The sequence below is a fragment of the Lepisosteus oculatus genome, chromosome 9 (assembly GCF_040954835.1).
Source record: "Lepisosteus oculatus isolate fLepOcu1 chromosome 9, fLepOcu1.hap2, whole genome shotgun sequence".
Lineage (NCBI taxonomy): Eukaryota > Metazoa > Chordata > Actinopteri > Semionotiformes > Lepisosteidae > Lepisosteus > Lepisosteus oculatus.
In genome coordinates, this window is record NC_090704.1 from 29,156,114 (window position 1) to 29,174,012 (window position 17,899).

A 17,899-nucleotide genomic window follows, 5' to 3' on the forward strand; every position below is an offset into this window, starting at 1 on the left:
TATCGTTGTCAGGGCAGATTGAAAAGGGGGTCAAGATTGGAGGCAACAGAACACTTCGTTTTACTAATAAAATACCCTCACCTTAAGGACATGAATACAGCTGAAATATTTAAAGTTTAGCACCAGACGCACTAGTGACTTCGTGGTTTAAGACGCGTCGGGGGGTGGCATCTGTATGATCAGAATAATAAAAGACTCCATATTCTGCAGCACGCTGGTGCTAGGCAGACTCCCTCATGTCACAGGAACGCTGACTCAGTAAATCTCGGGCGAGCGTCTAATGAAGACACTCCTCTGGGCTGTGCACTACATTAAGAACCGTATGAGACCGTCTTAAGGAAGGGGGAATTAAAAGCCAGAAGTTTATGAAACGAATTTCCTCTAGGTTTTCTTTACCTATGTGTTTACTGTACCAGCAAAACAAGAGTCACGTTACTTGTTTCCGCGTTGCGTTCCTATCAGAAGACATCTATTCAGCAAACCTGTACTACTTCCTGCAGCAAAACATTCTGACAAGGCAAACAGAGGGTCGTGACAGTTGCGGTATGGGGCTTGAAAGCACATGCTGTACACAAACCACACGACTCTGGCCGAACACGTTTCCATTAAGCTCTGAAAACACTCTCCAAGCCACCACCCTTGGAAGTGGCAGACATCTGCATATCGTTTGTGTAATGCGCTGCTCCATACCCTAACTCTAAGCCCCTCCCCTGCTCCTACTTTATTCGTTACTTTCTCCGCAGCTCGGGCTCTGATAGGCCAGCCGAAGTGTCACTCTCAGTCCCCGCCCCCTGTTTTCCAGCTGAGATTCCCAACTCCTGGCAATAGGCCTCCCCCCGCCGCCAGCCAGTTCTAACACAGTCGCTCACGATAACGCCAGCCGCGACCGCCACAGCCTTAACGCAAACCAACATCTTTTTAAAAATTTTCCGTAACAGCACATACCGTATAGTATGACAGCAGGCCAGCATTATAGTCCAAAACGAACCAACGGTACTGCCAACCTTTCATGACGTTAGTCCATTTACTCAGCGGCCCTTCCATGATGGACGCCATCTTTAAACTTGGCTAAGGTTCGAAGGGGCGGGGCTTGATAGGAGGACAGCGGCGGGTATGACGTCACCGCGTACTACTGTGGATCAGAGGGGCGTGACTCTCAAGCAGTTACTGGTGTTTCGGCTTTCTGCTCTGCGAGCTATAAGGTCGGATGTAGAATATGCTCGCTTGATTATCGACCTGTTGTGTTCCAAGACCGACTCCGGATAAACGAGGAATAAGGATAGTCAAACACCGGATAATCACAAGTCTTGACTATTAGAGATTCAATTTAGACATATTTTCACCGATATGTTTTCTGCACAGTTTGTATTTTATTAAGCACTGGCCTTGCGGAAAAGTGATAATCCTAAAAAATAGCGATCTTTGCAGCGATCAAAATTTAATTTAATTAAGGATTCATCAAGAGCAGCCTTTTTCACAATTCAGTGTAAATAGAATATAGTATTATAAATATGTCGTATATAGTTCTCAAGCTATGAACTACAGCCTGACTCGCTCTTTTAAATAGAGATAACTCTTCAATCATTTGTTAGCAATGATCACAGATTCCGGTGGAATGATTTTGTTTTTGTTTTTCAAGTATCTAAGTAACGTTTTAGACATGTTTCAATAAAGCACAGATAAAATGAAAAAGAAAAAAACAATATTATATTAGCATACCAGCGGAGAAGCTGATGATGGAATGTTTGTCTGACTCAACAAACTTGACACAAGACAAAGGGCTTAGGATTTTGTTATTTGAACGTCTGACCATAGTTTGTCTATGTTTAAATAAGAACTCTTTGAAAGTCGATGTGAAATTCTAAAAGAAATGGTGGTTCACAAAAGACTCCAATACATCTGTAGCAGGAGTGTGGTCCCCATGATTTGTTCCATACATCCACTTCTCTCAGCGTGCAGTAGTGCCTCCTGTCATGGGCACCACCTGGTCTCTGTCCATTTTTAAACCTGGTTTCTGGTTTCTGTAATTGGTTTCCAGGGTGATGCCAGCTGACTTTATCAATCTTAAGGACTCTTAGCAGGAATTAAACTCAAATTGTGCCCCGCAGAAACAGCAGGCAGTGGGCCTGTTGCAGAACTTGGCTTTGTGCTCTTGAAACCTGAGCAGTATAGAACTCTCTGGTGATGAGAGACCCGGACGTGTCATGTAGAGGGGTTGGTTCAGGCAGTTGGTCAAGATCCAACATTGTACGAGGGAAAGCAGAATCCCAGCCATCACAAGCACCTGGCTTCCAAATGTCCTTAGCTGTATGACATTCTAATTGGTTAATTTGTGTAATAGGACTGTGATGCTAAAGTTCAGCTTCTTCCCATTGTGTCCTTTGAATCTCACTTTTTTAAAGAAATCATAATTGATGTGTAAAGGATAATAGTTCTCTCTGGAGGTCGGAAGTGGAAACTACTTGAAAGTGATTTTGAATCTGAGAACAGGAAGCACTTCTTTACACAAAGAGTTGTGGGGGTATGTGGCAGGTCATGTTACCTAAACCCATACCGTGTCTTCTTTCACAAAATGGTTGCATTGATCCTTGGATCAATAAGCTACCAAACAGGATACTGTAGATCAAATGACCTCCCCTTGTGTGTAACCTTTCCCATGTTCTGTTTATGTGGCAATGAAATGATGACTCTTTGATTCTCTCTTTGTCTATTTTTAAATAGTCCCTTGGTGAACTTGTGAATAAATATAAAGTTCTTTCAGGTTGGAGTTTAGATTCTTTCAAAGTAAATCAATGGGCAGCAGTGGGATGTTTGCACAGATGTCTTTATTAGATTGTCCCTAAAGAAGTAATCTTAGTCGAATAGTTGTAATAATAATAGTAAAAAAATGAAACCAATAGCATTAAAATGAAGTCAGGTGTATGAGACATAGGCACAGTCATCACCAAGACAGGATAACAAGGGCATTCAGAAGCAGGAACAGGTAATATGGAGGAGAGAAGAAGAAGAGTGAAGAAATCCAAAGGAGCAATTAGTCCTAAGAAAATGTTTCCTCCTTTATATACAGATATACAGGACTACAGATCAGAGACCAACCCTAGGGCCTTCAGTATGGGACTGTTGTGTTATATGTCTGGAAATACTGATTCCAGAGTAAGTTAAATGTCCCAGTTTGTTAATGCTGCATTATTTTAAATAGGGAAAAGGGTTACCATTTGTTTAATACTTTTTAGAGAAAAATGCAGTCCTGACTTTGGCAGTCCTTACTTTTTCCAGTGATTGAACTTCAGTTGATGGGCAGTGTTTTGAGTTTCCATGTCTATAGAAGGTAGGACTATGATTCTCACACATCTGTAACTATTGGTACTTAAAAGTAGTGAATGTGACTGTTACCATTACCATCCTGTAGTGGAGGACCAAGAAATCATGTGCTGTGTAACACTTGGTATGCCCTCTTTATCTGGACTGAAATGGATTTGATACTTCTTAGTTTGTAACTTTACCCCCCCCACCATTTTATTACAATTAATTATTGTTAAGTGTAGGAGCTTCATGAAGGGCGGCGCAGTGGCTCTGTGGCTAAGGATCTACGCCTGTGGCTGGAAGGTTGCCGGTTCAAATCCTGCAGCTGGCAGAGGAATCCTACTCCGTTGGGCCCCTGAGCAAGGCCCCTAACACCAACTGCTCCAGGGGCGCTGTACAATGGCCGACTCTGTGCTCTGACCCCAAGCTTCTCTCCCTGTCTGTGTGTCTGTGTCTCATGGAGAGCAAGCTGGGGTATGTGAAAAGATTAATTCCTAATGCAAGAAATTGTATAGGGCTAATAAAGTGATGTAATGTAATGAAGTTTTGCTTCCAGAACCAGAATTGTTGCTGAATTGCGTTGTTCGCGCAGCCATGAACCAAACAACCACTAGGTGGCAGCCCTCAAACCAGTGACACTAGCTCCTCAGAACAGGGGCTTACATACCCTGATACACTCCACTATTCCCAAAAGTAAAACTATAACGGTTTCCCCTTTTCAACCAGGGTCCAATCCAAACCCTGTAGATTAGACATTTCAGCAATGTCTGGAATTCTGGGTTCCTGACATGGGCTTTGGCAAAGTCAGGACTATGCGCCTAAAGGAAATTCATTTTATAGCTGTAATTCAATCACTTTTGATGTGAAAGATATTGCTGCTCTGGAACTGGTTAGTGAAGAGCAACCGGATACATCGCCTGGGCTCAAATCCATGTTCATTACCTATAGCCTTACAGAATTAAACCATTTTAGTCTTGAACACAGAAGGCTATAAGGGATTAAAACATCCAGAATCCCCAAGTGCACTGATGAGTGACTGATGTCAGTACTATGGAATCAGGAGAGAAACATGAACAAGGGGAGACAGGTGGAAAAGTGGAAACAAGGTGTGAATGCCTGTAAGGCCACAGGAGGCAGCGGGACATAGTCCTCACAGATTATAAAACATCTTCAAGTTCAGGCTGAACTAACCATATTTCTGCAGATAACAGAAGAAGTATGCCATTCCTAGACTGTACAGGACTGTAGCCAGAAGATGCTGTATCTGTCCAGCATCTATGTAGGGCAACATAGAATTAATTGTAATAAACAGTGTTACTGCTTTTATCTGAAATGTGTTTGATAGTTACCGCTGTGTAATGATTATGTTCTTCACTGCTTGACTCACTTGGAACCACATGCGTACAAACATCTTACCTGGACAGGAACATCCACACCAGTCCATCACAGGGCACAAACACACATACACACACACTCACACAATGGCCAATTTCCCCAGTTTTCCAAGGAGCCACTTAACCTACCAGTGTGTCTTTGGAGTGCGGAAGGAGACGTGGGCACCTGGAGACACGGGGAGAACATACAAACTTCACACAGATAGCACCCCAGATCCTGAATTGAACCCCAGCATTGCTAACCACTGTGCGATAATGCCACCATTTCTCCAGTTTGTTATTGAAAATATTTTTCATACCACTTATCAGGTTAAATAAAGGATTATTGCCAGCAGCCATATCACCCTGCAACTCACAACTGGCAACATACTAAATCTCAACAGGTGTGAGCCTGGCCAGTACCTGGATAGGAGGATAGGAGACCTCCAGGGAAAGCTAAGGTTGTTGCTGGAAGAGGTGTTAGTGGGGCTAGCAGGGGGTGCTCACCCTGCTGTATGTGTGGGTCCTAAGGCCTCAGTATAGTAATAGGGACACTATACTGTAAAAAGGCACAATAAAGAAACAAAATTGAGGTCCAGACTCTCCGAGGTCATTAATAATTCCGGGGAGTTACTTGAAGAGTAGTGATGTTACTCCGATGTCCTGGCCAATTTTCCACTCAGTCTTTCTTAATCATGGCCTCCTAATAATCCCCATCTCTGAATAGGCTTCATCACTCTGTTCTCCTCCCCACTGACAGCTGGTGTGTGCCGAGCGTACAGGCACATTGTCCGTGTGGGGCTGCACATTGGTGGTGGTGGAGGGGAGTCCCCATTACCTGTAAAGCACTTTGAATGGAGTGTCCAGAAAAGTGCTATATAAATGTAAGGACTACCATTAAAAGAACTATAGGTTTTGCCAAAACTGAATTTGGTTCATTTCGGAAAATGGCAAAGACTTTCTCTTAGACAGTCTTGGTTTGATTAAAATAAATTCAGCAGTGGATCGAGTTATTTCAGAGCATTCATGAACTGCACTCGGTTCACAAAGCAGCATCTGCAAATAAACCACTTGTAAATAACTTGTGAGAACATGATTCAGAAGTGGAAGTAGAAGCTTGCTGTGGTGGGGGTCCACAGTAAAGTTCCTTAACAGGTTTTGAAATAGAATCTCCAAAACGTGGAAAGCTGCATGTGAAGCTGGGATTTATTCTCGACTAGAAAAGATGTTCTGAATGGCCTGTTCTCTTTGTAACCTTTGTAGAAAAGCCCGCCATACAGTTGTAGTTCCTAATTGAGAGGTGAGCTGGTGAGAGGAAATTGAGAAAGAAAAACATCAAGAGACTCTGAGAAGTGGTAAGAGGTGAAATATAAGAGGTGAAATGATGGGAGACCCATAGCTCTGGAGCTACACTACTTTTTAAGGATAGACAGACCAATGGTTGACAGCTTATGAAACCTTCATAATATATATATACATTGATGTGGAAAGTTTTTATTTGAATTTTCTGAAGGTGACTACTGTTGTTTTATGGTCACCATCACTGCTAAAGATTACCTGGGTTTCTCAACACGTTGTATGAAATTAGAAGTTTGGCATAATCACGATTTATTTAACCAACCTTTTGAAGAACTCTGCAGTTTTCTGGATTCAAAAATCATCATGAAAATGAGCTGTATTTGCAGAACAAAAGATGTATTGATCTACTGTATTATCATAATGTAATGTATAATCTACTGTGAATTGATTTATATTAAAAAACATCTTTCATATCCCTCTAATGTTTTATGCCTTCTAACATGCTGCAGTATGTCTTAAATGCCTAAATACTTTTAGTTAACAAGAAAACTCTTCCCAGCTTTCACAAATTTCACAAAACTCTCCCAACCATACAAAAAGGGTTTTAAGATACTTTATCTAAAGATATGTAATGCCTTTAATTATTTATGGATTTTAAACAGTGACATTCTGACTGCACTGATGGAGAAACAATACTGTGCCTTTAATCTTGTTGCTTCTCTGAAGGCACAGGACCTTACAGTTTCCACTTCCTCCTTCTTTTAATTGCTTGACTGAACCAATTGTGGAGCTGATCTTTGGCCAGTGATGTAAAACTCCTTTAACTATGTGAAAGGACTGCAGCTCTCCAGGAACAGGAGTGGAACCCCACCAGCCTATGAGTGGAGCAAATCACTACATGGGAGCACTTTACTGCATATCTTTCATTTCAAAAAGAAACATGCCGATAATAACCACTGAATTAAGAATTTAGATAAAGTAAAGATTTCAAAGGTTCAGATGATGCAACCCAATTATACAGGTTAGAAGGGGAAAGGACTGTAGTTCTACAAGGTGAACTACAGAGGGCGCCTGTGACACGTTTGTGTGACAGTGAAAATGACGGTGACATCAACTCATTCACAGTGTATAAAAACAGAATAAACAGCCCAGACCCAGTGCTACACTTTTAAAAATAAGCGTGGTTTATAAAACCCAAATATTACAGGATCACCAGTGTATACAGAAATACAAATTAGACCATCAGTAAAACCATCATAGTACAGCGCAATACACTCAACATTCACAAACTAGTTGTAAAAAGGGGACTTTAAGACTTTGCTTTTCATTTGCTTTTCATTTTTTTTCCGTTGTTTAAACACATAACCACATAAGTTTTTTTTTTCCTTTTTGTTTTTAATTACAGCCATCTATAAGCTACGGACACTGTCACAGTTGCCTAACTAGAAAGAAAGGATACAACACATCGAGAAAGAGAAAAGAGAAGAGAGATATCTAGCATTTTACATCATGGATAGAGCAAGCAGTTAATTAGCAAATAATAGGGTTCGGTTTTTACTCCCTGTAAGAAAAACAGATGTCAGGGCTTGCGTATTCAAGTCTTTTGGCTTACAAAAACACTTTACAAAAAATGGCTCTCCTCAAACTCCAAGCTTGAGGAGTAGCGTCTGACCCTATCGAGTCAGTATTTTTTCTATTAAATCTACAGCATTTGAGATCTGCCTCCAAAAAGTTTCCACCTTAACTTTTATTTCTGTCAGCACCTTAGTCTTTCTGGTGGACTTTGGGGCATGCCCCCACCCACCTCTGGCAACACAAGCCCTGCAGATGAAGGAGCACGCAAAGCTGATGAACAGGAAACTAAAGAAGCACCAACGAGAAAGACCAATCACATTCCAAAATCACGTGGATTCATTTTTCCACACACCGGACTCGACAGGTTTTATACACTAGAAAGAGTGCAGGTTCGTGAAACTATCAGGATTGCTCCTTATCCGCTAAAATACTGCTTTTTTCTTCTTTAAAGTTGACTTAAAATAAAATGGAAAATGGAAAAAGTTCAATTGTACAACGCAGCATGCTGGTGAGACATTGGCAAAGCAATTATGAAAAGCTCCGGCTGTGCTGTTGTCACAAGTAGGAGCCAAGTTCTTTTTTTTTACCTTAAAAGTGGGGTAACGCAGAGTAACACAGCAGGTGTCAAAGAAATTACAGGAGTCCTTAGGATTGTAAGAGTTACTTAGTTCTTTGGTGGCCTGGCCAATGGATGCACACTACTATGTCACCCTTTTGCCCAATGTTATTCATTAGTTGCTAAATAGCAATTAATATGGCTTCAGATGCAACTACCTGTAATACCTAATCTTGTTCATCCGCATAAGGAGGAGACAATGTCCAATTAAATTCACAAGTCAGCCAGTCAATATTTGTTTATGCAACTACATGAGGTAAGTATTTTTTCAATTGCTATAGCTTGCTTTTCCTGGGTTTGTGGATACCTGAGCTACACCTGTATCTCCACTTTCGCAAACTGCTCGATGTCGATAGAGTCCAGGAATGACAGCTGTGATGCTGTGAGCTGAGGTCTGGTACAGTACGTGGTAGCTGAAGCAGTGCCTGACAATGCTTGTGCCAACTCTCCTTCACGCCTTTTCTTTCTCTTTTACATTCCCAACATGTGCAAGATGAGGAATGTTTTCTTTGAAAAGCAGCTCCTTGGCCCCCTTTTGTCATCTTAACAGCACAGCCACTGTTGCCAGAGAAAACGGCGATGCTGGCGAACATGAGCTGATCACGATATGTACCTATTCTGTGACAGAATGAAGAAGCACACATAGCCACAGGTGTGATACAGAAGAAGAAGAAGAGAGAGTGGACAGCAACACAGAACTGAGTACAGTTAAACTTCCTTTGAAGAGCCAGACGCCCCTACAGCAGAACTCTGCCGAGGGTCACCTGCTTTCAAGAGTAAAGCCCAAAGATTGTGCTCGCAGGTTTAACAAATTCTGTTTCCAGCTTAGGTAAGTAAGATTGTAAAGTCTAATATCTGCTCAGGTAGTTATGAGAAAAGCAGACATTATTTAGACAAAGGCAGATATCAGTTGTTCATGACCCCGGTAACAGAGAACACTACAGCAACTAAGGGAAACAAAAACACATATCAAGACAGAACCTATAGAAAAGAGGAACTTTCAAAATGCTGAGTTGTCAAGAGCTACTATAACTGCAGATAATGTCTGGAAGAAGACAAGAAACTGAAATGTCCCTTCATTTCCTTCTGTTTTCTGCTTGTGATGCAATCTGAAACCTTAGCCACAGAAAAGCCGGTCTCTGCAGGAAGCAGGGGACTGTAAAAGGCTGGCAAGAGCTCTCCCAGTAGGAAAGAGCCTGGATAGCACCTTAATTGTGAGTAGTGAGGACAAGATAGTGGACTAAACTTTGCAGTGGCTGAATGAAGAGGAAGACCCCTGACTAGTTCTTTACATCAGCCCTCCTCACGGTCCCCTGTTCCAAGTTCAAAAGAACCAGCTTTTAACATCAACACAAGCGTCTTTTTGGATTCTGACCCTCACAGTCAGGTGCTTAATGGAACCGATTGTACAGCGGTAGTTTCTCACAGAGAACTTTTTTCCCCACACTATCAGAGATGGGCATTTCACGTGCATCACCCTAAAGAGAGTGACAGATGTCTCATCTCATTAATCAATGGAAACTCCCCCAGTCTCCCAGTGAACACGTCTGGATGTATAGTGTCACGCTGTGTTGTGGTCGCTCCTCTGTGTGAGCACACGTTCACTTTCTCGTTACCCCAGCATCTCCTCTGCAGTGGGGGAACGAGGAAGGTCTCAGGTCTCTTCATGCATTTCAGGGGTGATTACAGTTGAAAAAAACAATAAAATAAATTAAGAATTATTTCCAAGCTAATGGGCTCATTTTGATCAAAATATTAACTTTTGATCACAAATGTTAATGAATAATGTAAATAAAATACCAAATGGAACTGTAATATTTATGTCCTCTAGTTCTGTGAAGGAGCAACCAGTATTTGCAGCACTCGTTAGCAGAGATGTGTAAAACTGAGGTTCAATGGATGACTACATTACCCCCAATTTTGCCCAGTCTGTTCTGACAGAGAACCCAGAAAAGTAGATTGTAAGAGAAGCACACTTCAGAAGAGCTTTTGTGGCACTAAAGATATCAGGAAATTGCAGTTATGGTTATAAACTCCCATAGCAGTAATGCTCCTCATTTTACATGGGATGGAAAATTATATGGGTCGGTCTTGAAGTTGAATTATTTTTGCAGGAGCTTCAGTCAGATCAGGACATTACAGAATATAGTCGGCCACAGACAACATCAAGGCCAAAATCTGCTGTGGTCTTCCATTCAGCAGTCCTTTGAGCCTTGTTTGGTGATGGTCAGAGAATCATATCCTCTCTGCTTCTTGGTGGCTGCTATTTTATTTCTTACTTCCCCAAAAAGTTTAGATGATTGGCTCACTGGAGGAGTGTACAGGCAACTCTCTGTGCGAATGTAAATCTGTGCTTTCAAAGGTCACCCGCTACAATGGAAACCCCTTAAATCAAGAACAGTATTTTCGGTTTATGCCTACCTACACGACGCAGTCCTCCATGAGCCACACACCACCAGGGCCAGGCATGGCCTGTCCAAGGGGGGGAAGAAGAAATTCAATGCTTGAGACTGCCCTTCATCTCTCAGTTGGATGGCACAGGCTGTCAGCAGGAATGAAAGCAAGCTGTGCACAGAGCTTAGATGCACACATTATCCAGTAGCTTCTACAGAAGAACTTATACAATACCACCAAAGTGCCCCATTTATTACATTCTTAAACATTTGTGCTGGAAATCTTCTTGATGTTTAAACTTCTACTATATTTTTCCTGAGCGATCGATTTCAGTTCTACCCTGTATGGAAATGTTACTCTTCCTCCTACCTGCCTTTCAGTTTGAGTGCCTGATTCGTACACAGGCAGGCTGAAATGGCGAGGCAGCTGGTGGAACACAATACACGTCTGTTATATAAGCCATTAGGACGCCAGTTGTCAGTTATAACACTATTAAATATTGTAGTTAGAAAATGGGAGAACGTTTTTTTCTGAAATAATGATCAGCAAAAATCAAAGGTTGAGTACCAGATCACTACGGAGCAATAGCTTTGACATTAAAATACGAGGCTCTCTGCACTGCCTGGAATATGGTGCCATCCAAAGTGCTTTTGTTTGTTTTTGAAACATGACTGCAAGCTGAACAGCACTTTCACAATTTAAATGATCACACATTTGCCTTAAATTTACCACCCACATTCCTGTTTGGATTCCCAAGACGGGTGCTTCAACCCATTTCTGTGCAACAAAAAAATAAAAACCTTGTTTTCCAAAAAGATTAGCATTTCTGATTGAGTACTAATTAAAGGTAATCAGATCTCTTTACAAAGATTAGGCAACAGAGCTCGTCTTTCAAGGGGAAATAAACGCCGCTGTAAGCAGTTACAATCTGCTGTTCAAACATCAATGCACGATGAGACGACCTCATGGAAAGTGAAAACTACAACGGTTCAAACCTTAAGGTTTATTAATAACTCTTATGTAAAATTCAGAATGGATTCAACGCTCAAGAAACTTATTTTTCCTTTTCTTGAGCAACAAAGTCCTGGATACACATGGTGAAGAGGAAAGTGTGTGGTCCAGGACTTGGACTCAAGAGGCAGATGGGGTTTCCAGAGAGCCTCCTGACAACACTTTGACCTCTATAGCTGGGCCATGGCGCAGCACCGACTACACAAGAGCTAGTCCTACAGGCAGACTCAGACTGACCAGTGCCCCACTTGCCATCACAGCTTGTGCAGGGAGACACCAGTCCAGAACCTGTCGCTCTGTAGGGGCATCTCAAACTCTTTGACAGATGTTAACAGGCATTTAAGGTTTTTGTCTTTCATGGACTTTACAGAATCGGAACGCATGTGCACATTATTCCCTGCGCCAAACTAGATTTCTGAATCTGCACTAAGTTTTGGTGGTGATCCACATGTGACAACACATGGGGGACCTACTGTTCATCATTGTTTTGCTTTTTTCTAAACAAACTGCCTTTCTGCGCATGCATGAGTCGTGACAGTGAAGTAACTGCACAGATTCAGAACGGAAAGTACAAGAGTGTACCTCAGCAGACACCTACTCTTTCAAACAAAAGACTTCAAGCCTAGAGTCTTGGAAGTTTTTGAAACCCAGCATTTTTTACAGGTGATGACACTACATTCTACCTCTGTCACACAGTTTACGAGTTAAAAAGGGTTAGAAGGGCTCAATTAATGGGGATAAATTAAGTTAACTAATACTGTACATGATGGAAACCAAAAAACAAGGAGTCTCCAGTGCCAAGAGCCTGAGCTTTAGGAATTTGGTAAAAGCATCTCTTTTAAGAAAGAAGGCCACATTCTTAAAGGCTTTTACGTCCTGTTAGGATCATGCTGATCCACTTGAGTTCACACAATCTATTTCCGAAGCCCTGCAGCTCTTTCCTGATGAGTGAACTGATCTCTTTTCTTTTCAGAATCCTGTTATGACACAGAACATTTCCATCCTGAAAACAACCCATGTGTGAAAGTACGGTAAGGTTCTCAGAGGTACATGCAGGAAGGCACCTGGGTTTCTCTATTCAATTTTGACCATATCGCAAATGCTTGTGCACCAGTGAGTATTTGTGCAAATGTTCAAGCTCGGATAACTAAGAATTGGTCATTACGTCACTAAAACTGGCAAAAGTTTTAAATGTAAACCTTCACCAGACTATGTATACAGAAATCACCAAACAAGAAAGGAAAGTAGTTGCAGTTTCCATTCTCCATTGATAAAAGAACAAAAAACACATGTGTAGGAGAATCCCAGGAGAACAAAAGTGTGCATGGCAGTGATTCGATCACTCCCCACTTCATTACTCCAGTAGCACAGCAATGACACGAGTGGGGACTAGTCAATCTGACTCTGAGGGGTGAATGAGTTGGTTGCCCTCTCAACAACACCCCCAATCCCACTGCTGATCAGCTTTACTATCAACTTCTAAAGCGCACGCACTGGACCCAGCACAGCTGCAGAGGTTTATAGTATTCACTTTTCCAGAAGATCAGCCCATGCTGTCAAGAAGGAAAGACACCCCATAGGCCACAGCGTGGTACAAGTCCGTATGACTCAAAACAATTCTAGGCTGTCTTCTTCCTTAATAATGATGTGGGATCATGGGAGCCCACAGATCTGTAGTTTGCACTGTAAACCAAGCACTACACTATTATAGATTATCAAGCATGGCTAATTACGGTGTTGTGATATTAGAAGCAAATATGGAATAGATCATTTAAGACCCTTAAAGGAAGTGGTCATTTGACATTTTTTTTGCCTTTTCCTCCTTTTCCAAATATTTTCCAAAAACATGTCTGTAATATTGTAATTACTATTAGGATTATGGTGCTTTAAAATTGTACAACAAAAGTCTGTCTTGAATCAGTTGAATGGAACAATGCTGGCCATTCCTGAACAACAGACTTGGTTGCTGTGATCCTTTTCTTCATAGTATTTCAGGTCTTACCCATAAGGTGGTTGAAAATCTGTGGACAATTATTAGATCAGATAAGGCTTCACTGTGAAGCCTTCTGATATCATTGGTTATACCGAAATGCACTGATCAAGGCAATCCCAGATGTCAATCCCAATCCCTTTGCAATCCACTCAATATTTTGCTATAACCAGGTCCTCAGTTGTTTAACTGACCATTTGCCGGACCACCATTAAAATTCAGATGCTAACTGTATGTAAGTACTGAGTTGATGGGGAGTTCCCTGTGTTGAGCAACACTGATGTGACCAGCCATATGTTCCTTGAGAGTCAGATACAGTCATAACACAGTCGTGCTTAAAAACAAGTTTTACAATTTACATTACAATTTATGGAAATTTATTACAAAAAGAAATGTTTAGAGAAAACACTGCATCTTACTCAAGAAGGAAATGCTGACATACCCACTTTTGTCTCAGGTTTGGCAGAGCACAGGGAACCACGCAGGCTTTCAGAAGCAGGAACACAACTTTTTTTTTTCTATAGAAGGTGCTTTGCAAAACCAAAGTGCAAAGGGGAAACAACAGCTGTGTTATTGTAGCATACTGTACAGACCAGATGTGAAATCCGAATCTCAGATGGAACTGCTGTGAGCTGTGGAAATGTTGGGTTTTACAAAGTTCCCTGTCGGGACAATCAATTCTTGTTAGTATGAATTTCTGACTTTCCAACTATCCTTATAGCTCCATCACTCTCTGTTCTAGAACACACAAGCATGCTTATTGTGCCTGTCAGATGTCTGGGTATGTGACATCAAGATCAGTTATACCCTGTGGAATACCTGTATTTAATGGTAGTTCACGTCTGACTCATCACTTTCTAGGGGTACACAGCCTGATCTCAGAGAATTCACCCACAGGAAGACTGCTGAGTCATCTTCTGGGTCTCTTGTCGCATGGGGATAAAGGTTATAAAGGCAGTGCGCTCTTTCCTTCCTGTTTACTTCTAGAGCCCATGTCCATCTTTCAAACGCCTGGCCTGAGAGATTTCTGGGAGCACTAAGGAGTCCTTTGCATTGACCATTCCAGAGAAATATCAAAGAAAACAAAATTGTCTTGAAAACAATTGAAAGGTATTCATCTCACAAATGCACATTCGTTTCCTAGACTAAGTGGACAAAAACAGCTCATTTGAATAAACTGTGCAATAAAGCGTCAACTGAAGTCCACCCTGTTTTCACAAGTTTAAAACATTCTCTACAGTTCTTTAGAGCAGGTATCATTGCAACATTAACCAGCCCCTTGCCCGTGGATCTGACATCTGAAAACCTCCCCTGCACATTTAAAATCCTTGAGGATGGCGTTGGGTTCTAGTCTCCGATAACGGAAATAACATGTTCTGCCCTTTTCAAATTTCACTGCTCTTTAAGCATTTTTCATTCAGTGAGTTTAAACACCTATTTTATTGGCTGGGTTGGTACCAATAAGACAAGAAAACTATCCCTCACCCAGTACTTAATAGTCACTTTTTGTCTGTTAAAGATACAAATGGAACTTCGCTCTGTCACTTGCAAAATATTTAAATATTTAAATAAAAATAGTATAAAGAACTTGAATAAAAAGGCTCCTGTTTTAAAATTTATGACAGTAAACATCAGTCAAGCCTTTTTAGTTTTTGGAAGCATAATGGGGACAACCTTTTTTTTTTAAAAAAAAGCTCTAAAACAGCTGTGGTGAAAAGATGTTTACCTGAACATGACACTGATATGAATGAAGCACCGATCCTTTACTGCTCATCTGTATCTCTCTACACCCCCCTCTGTTTCTCATTATATTACCCTGGGCAGACATTAATGATGGTATCAACCTCATCTCTGAAAGCCACTGGGATGAGTTCACTCAGAAAGTTTAGACATGTTGGGAAGGTGGCTATACAGTAAACTAACTTACGGTCTGGTTTTGTTGGGTTTAGATTTGGTTAGTGTCCTGACATGGGACAAAATGAAAAATTGGGGAAGCCTTCAACTGGTTTGTGTGTAAAAGTCCATAAAAATGAAAATGACGGGGAATGTATCAAAGGCTGTAAATGAAATGATCATGGAAGCGTAACATGAGAATATCCTCTCATAAAAACTAGTGAAATTTTGGTCCATGTAGTTTATGAACACTACAATATGTGTTTATGAACACTTTATAAGTTGCTATCCTATATAACCTGTGACTTACTGTATATAGGATAGCAACTGCAGTAATGTGGCGACATACAGGATGACCTTGTGACTGCTGAAGGAAGTTTAAGGGAAGAAACAATTTAACAGACTATACCTTTTTCAAACAAAAAAGATTTGCTAGTAACCTAATTTGTGAGTAGGCAGACAGCTTTTCTACTGCCATTCATCTCTGTGAATTTGTCTGTAGGATTGTTTTTTTTTCCATTACAGGGAAGCCTGATTCATTCAGATACTGTCATCTTTTGGGTTCATGCAATACCAAAAAAGCTTAATAAAAACTAATAGATTAAGTAAGACACTTATCCATCTGAAATTACTTCTTAACCTGATGCATTTAGCTAATCTTTTATTTGAGTTTCTAATTAGCTGAATTTATTATTTGGGTTATTAACTTTCATTTGGATGCGTGCTACATCATACTTTGGTGGTCCTAGCAGTACAAAGAAACGAAGCTTTAACACCGAAGCTAAGCTCTCTGGCTTCATGACGCCACAGTCTAATTCTTTTCCTACAGTATTTGGCTTGGCCTTCAGTTAAGTCCCTAGTCCTGGTTCTACAATTTCAGGTGTTATATGGATCTTATCATTAATCTTTGTGAATTAAATTGATAACTGATTCACTCTAGGTATTTTCGTTTGGATTAGGAAACAACTAGAAGACACTGTATCTCTGCAGGACCAGAGCCGGAGACCTTGCTATGGTCTGTCTCAAACTGCAGATTGCACACTGACAAAGAGAACTAGTGCAGCTGTCTGACAGCATTTACAGTTAGGAAGCAAATGAAAACGGAGTAAATTGTGGTATTACATTACTTTTTCACATCAAAAAAGTTTTCTTTAAAAAATTTAATGCTTCTGGCAATAGAAAACACCTGTGGACTGACCCTAACCAAGACCCCGATTTTAACTACCACCAATTGTTGTTTGTTTTCGGTAATAAAAACATTGTGCTCAAAAGTGTCTGGTTTTCTCTGGCCCTGTTTGTTTTTTAATCACTGAGAAACAAAAGGGGCCTTCAATTTTCATTCTTAATTTACAGATTGAGCTATTAAAGAAATAATAGCATCAAAACTGTAAAACTCTCATTCAGAATTTTTTGAACTTTCATGGTTGACTAGAGAGAAAACTCAAGTGTAGGATCTTATTCAGGACCTTGACAACATCACCACTAACACCAACACCGGCTGCCCAGATCAGTACCTGAGCATCAGAACCTTCTTCTGGCTTACGTGACTCTAACACACCAGCGCAAGTAGGAGCTACTCGGGGACCAGACTTGAGCAAGGCCACCTCAAGGTTTTTAAACAGCTAAAGAAAGGGCCCACTGTCAGAAAGCATTGCAATGCCCCACAAGGACTTTACACCCCTGCCACTTAAACCAGTACATCAGCATCATTGCACAGAACTCAAACCATTCTTCTTTTCATAAATAATGCAGAAAAAAACAATACATTGACATCAGAATAATACACTAAAAATAAAAACAAAAAAACTTCACCAATGGAGAACAGTAGGTTTTTTTTTTGTTTGCTTGTTTTTCTCTTAGATATTGCGTGCACTTTTCCTGCAAGTGCACCCAGGGCCATACACTGACTTAAACAACTTAATGACAAAAAGAAAAAAGAAAGACATAAGTAAAAACCAGTTGGAACCAGCTGAAACTGGCCCGAGCCGAGTGTCTGAATTAGCTTTGTTTATTGTCCAGTGCTGAGTCCTTGCTCTTGTTTAGTATTATTTATATTAGTTTCTTTTTTCCTGTTGATCCTGATATACATATATATATAAACGTTTGTAAACAGTCTTTGATTGAATGTATCTTCAACTTATTGGCGACAAACTCAAAACGAACAAAGAAACAAATAAAAAAAAGGAAAACTGATGTACAAAACCAAAGTTTAGAGTGAAACCCCAAGAGATTGTGTCTGTCTGTGTGTGTGTGGAAAGTGCGCTGAGGCAGCTCTGTGGCAGACTGACTGGAAAGCTGGAGAGAGGCGCGGGTCCTCAGGCTGTGAGCAGAAAGCCCAGGCTTCAGGTGTAGGCTTCATCATCGGTGTCTTCTATTAAGACCTTGGTGTCTCGTGTCTTTGACCTGCAGGAGAGAGAAGTCAGGAGCGCTTGGTCATCAAATGTC

General features: G+C 40.9%; 2 protein-coding genes across 6 annotated transcripts in view; both read right to left on the minus strand.

The window, feature by feature from the left end:
* osbpl9 (oxysterol binding protein-like 9) overlaps positions 1-1,072 on the minus strand; it is a 66,653-nt gene extending 65,581 nt beyond the window's left edge. For both annotated transcript variants that reach the window (XM_006635049.3, XM_006635048.3), the window contains exon 1: positions 946-1,072. In XM_006635049.3, the coding sequence (XP_006635112.1) occupies positions 946-1,056 (111 nt within the window). In that variant the 5' untranslated portion in view covers positions 1,057-1,072. The remainder of the gene's footprint in view (positions 1-945) is intronic.
* A 6,064-nt stretch (positions 1,073-7,136) lies between these two features.
* The window catches only part of xpr1a (xenotropic and polytropic retrovirus receptor 1a), a 160,888-nt gene continuing 150,125 nt past the window's right edge, over positions 7,137-17,899 (minus strand). For all 4 annotated transcript variants that reach the window (XM_069194341.1, XM_069194342.1, XM_069194340.1 and 1 more), the window contains one exon: positions 7,137-17,857. In XM_069194341.1, the coding sequence (XP_069050442.1) occupies positions 17,797-17,857 (61 nt within the window). In that variant the 3' untranslated portion in view covers positions 7,137-17,796. The remainder of the gene's footprint in view (positions 17,858-17,899) is intronic.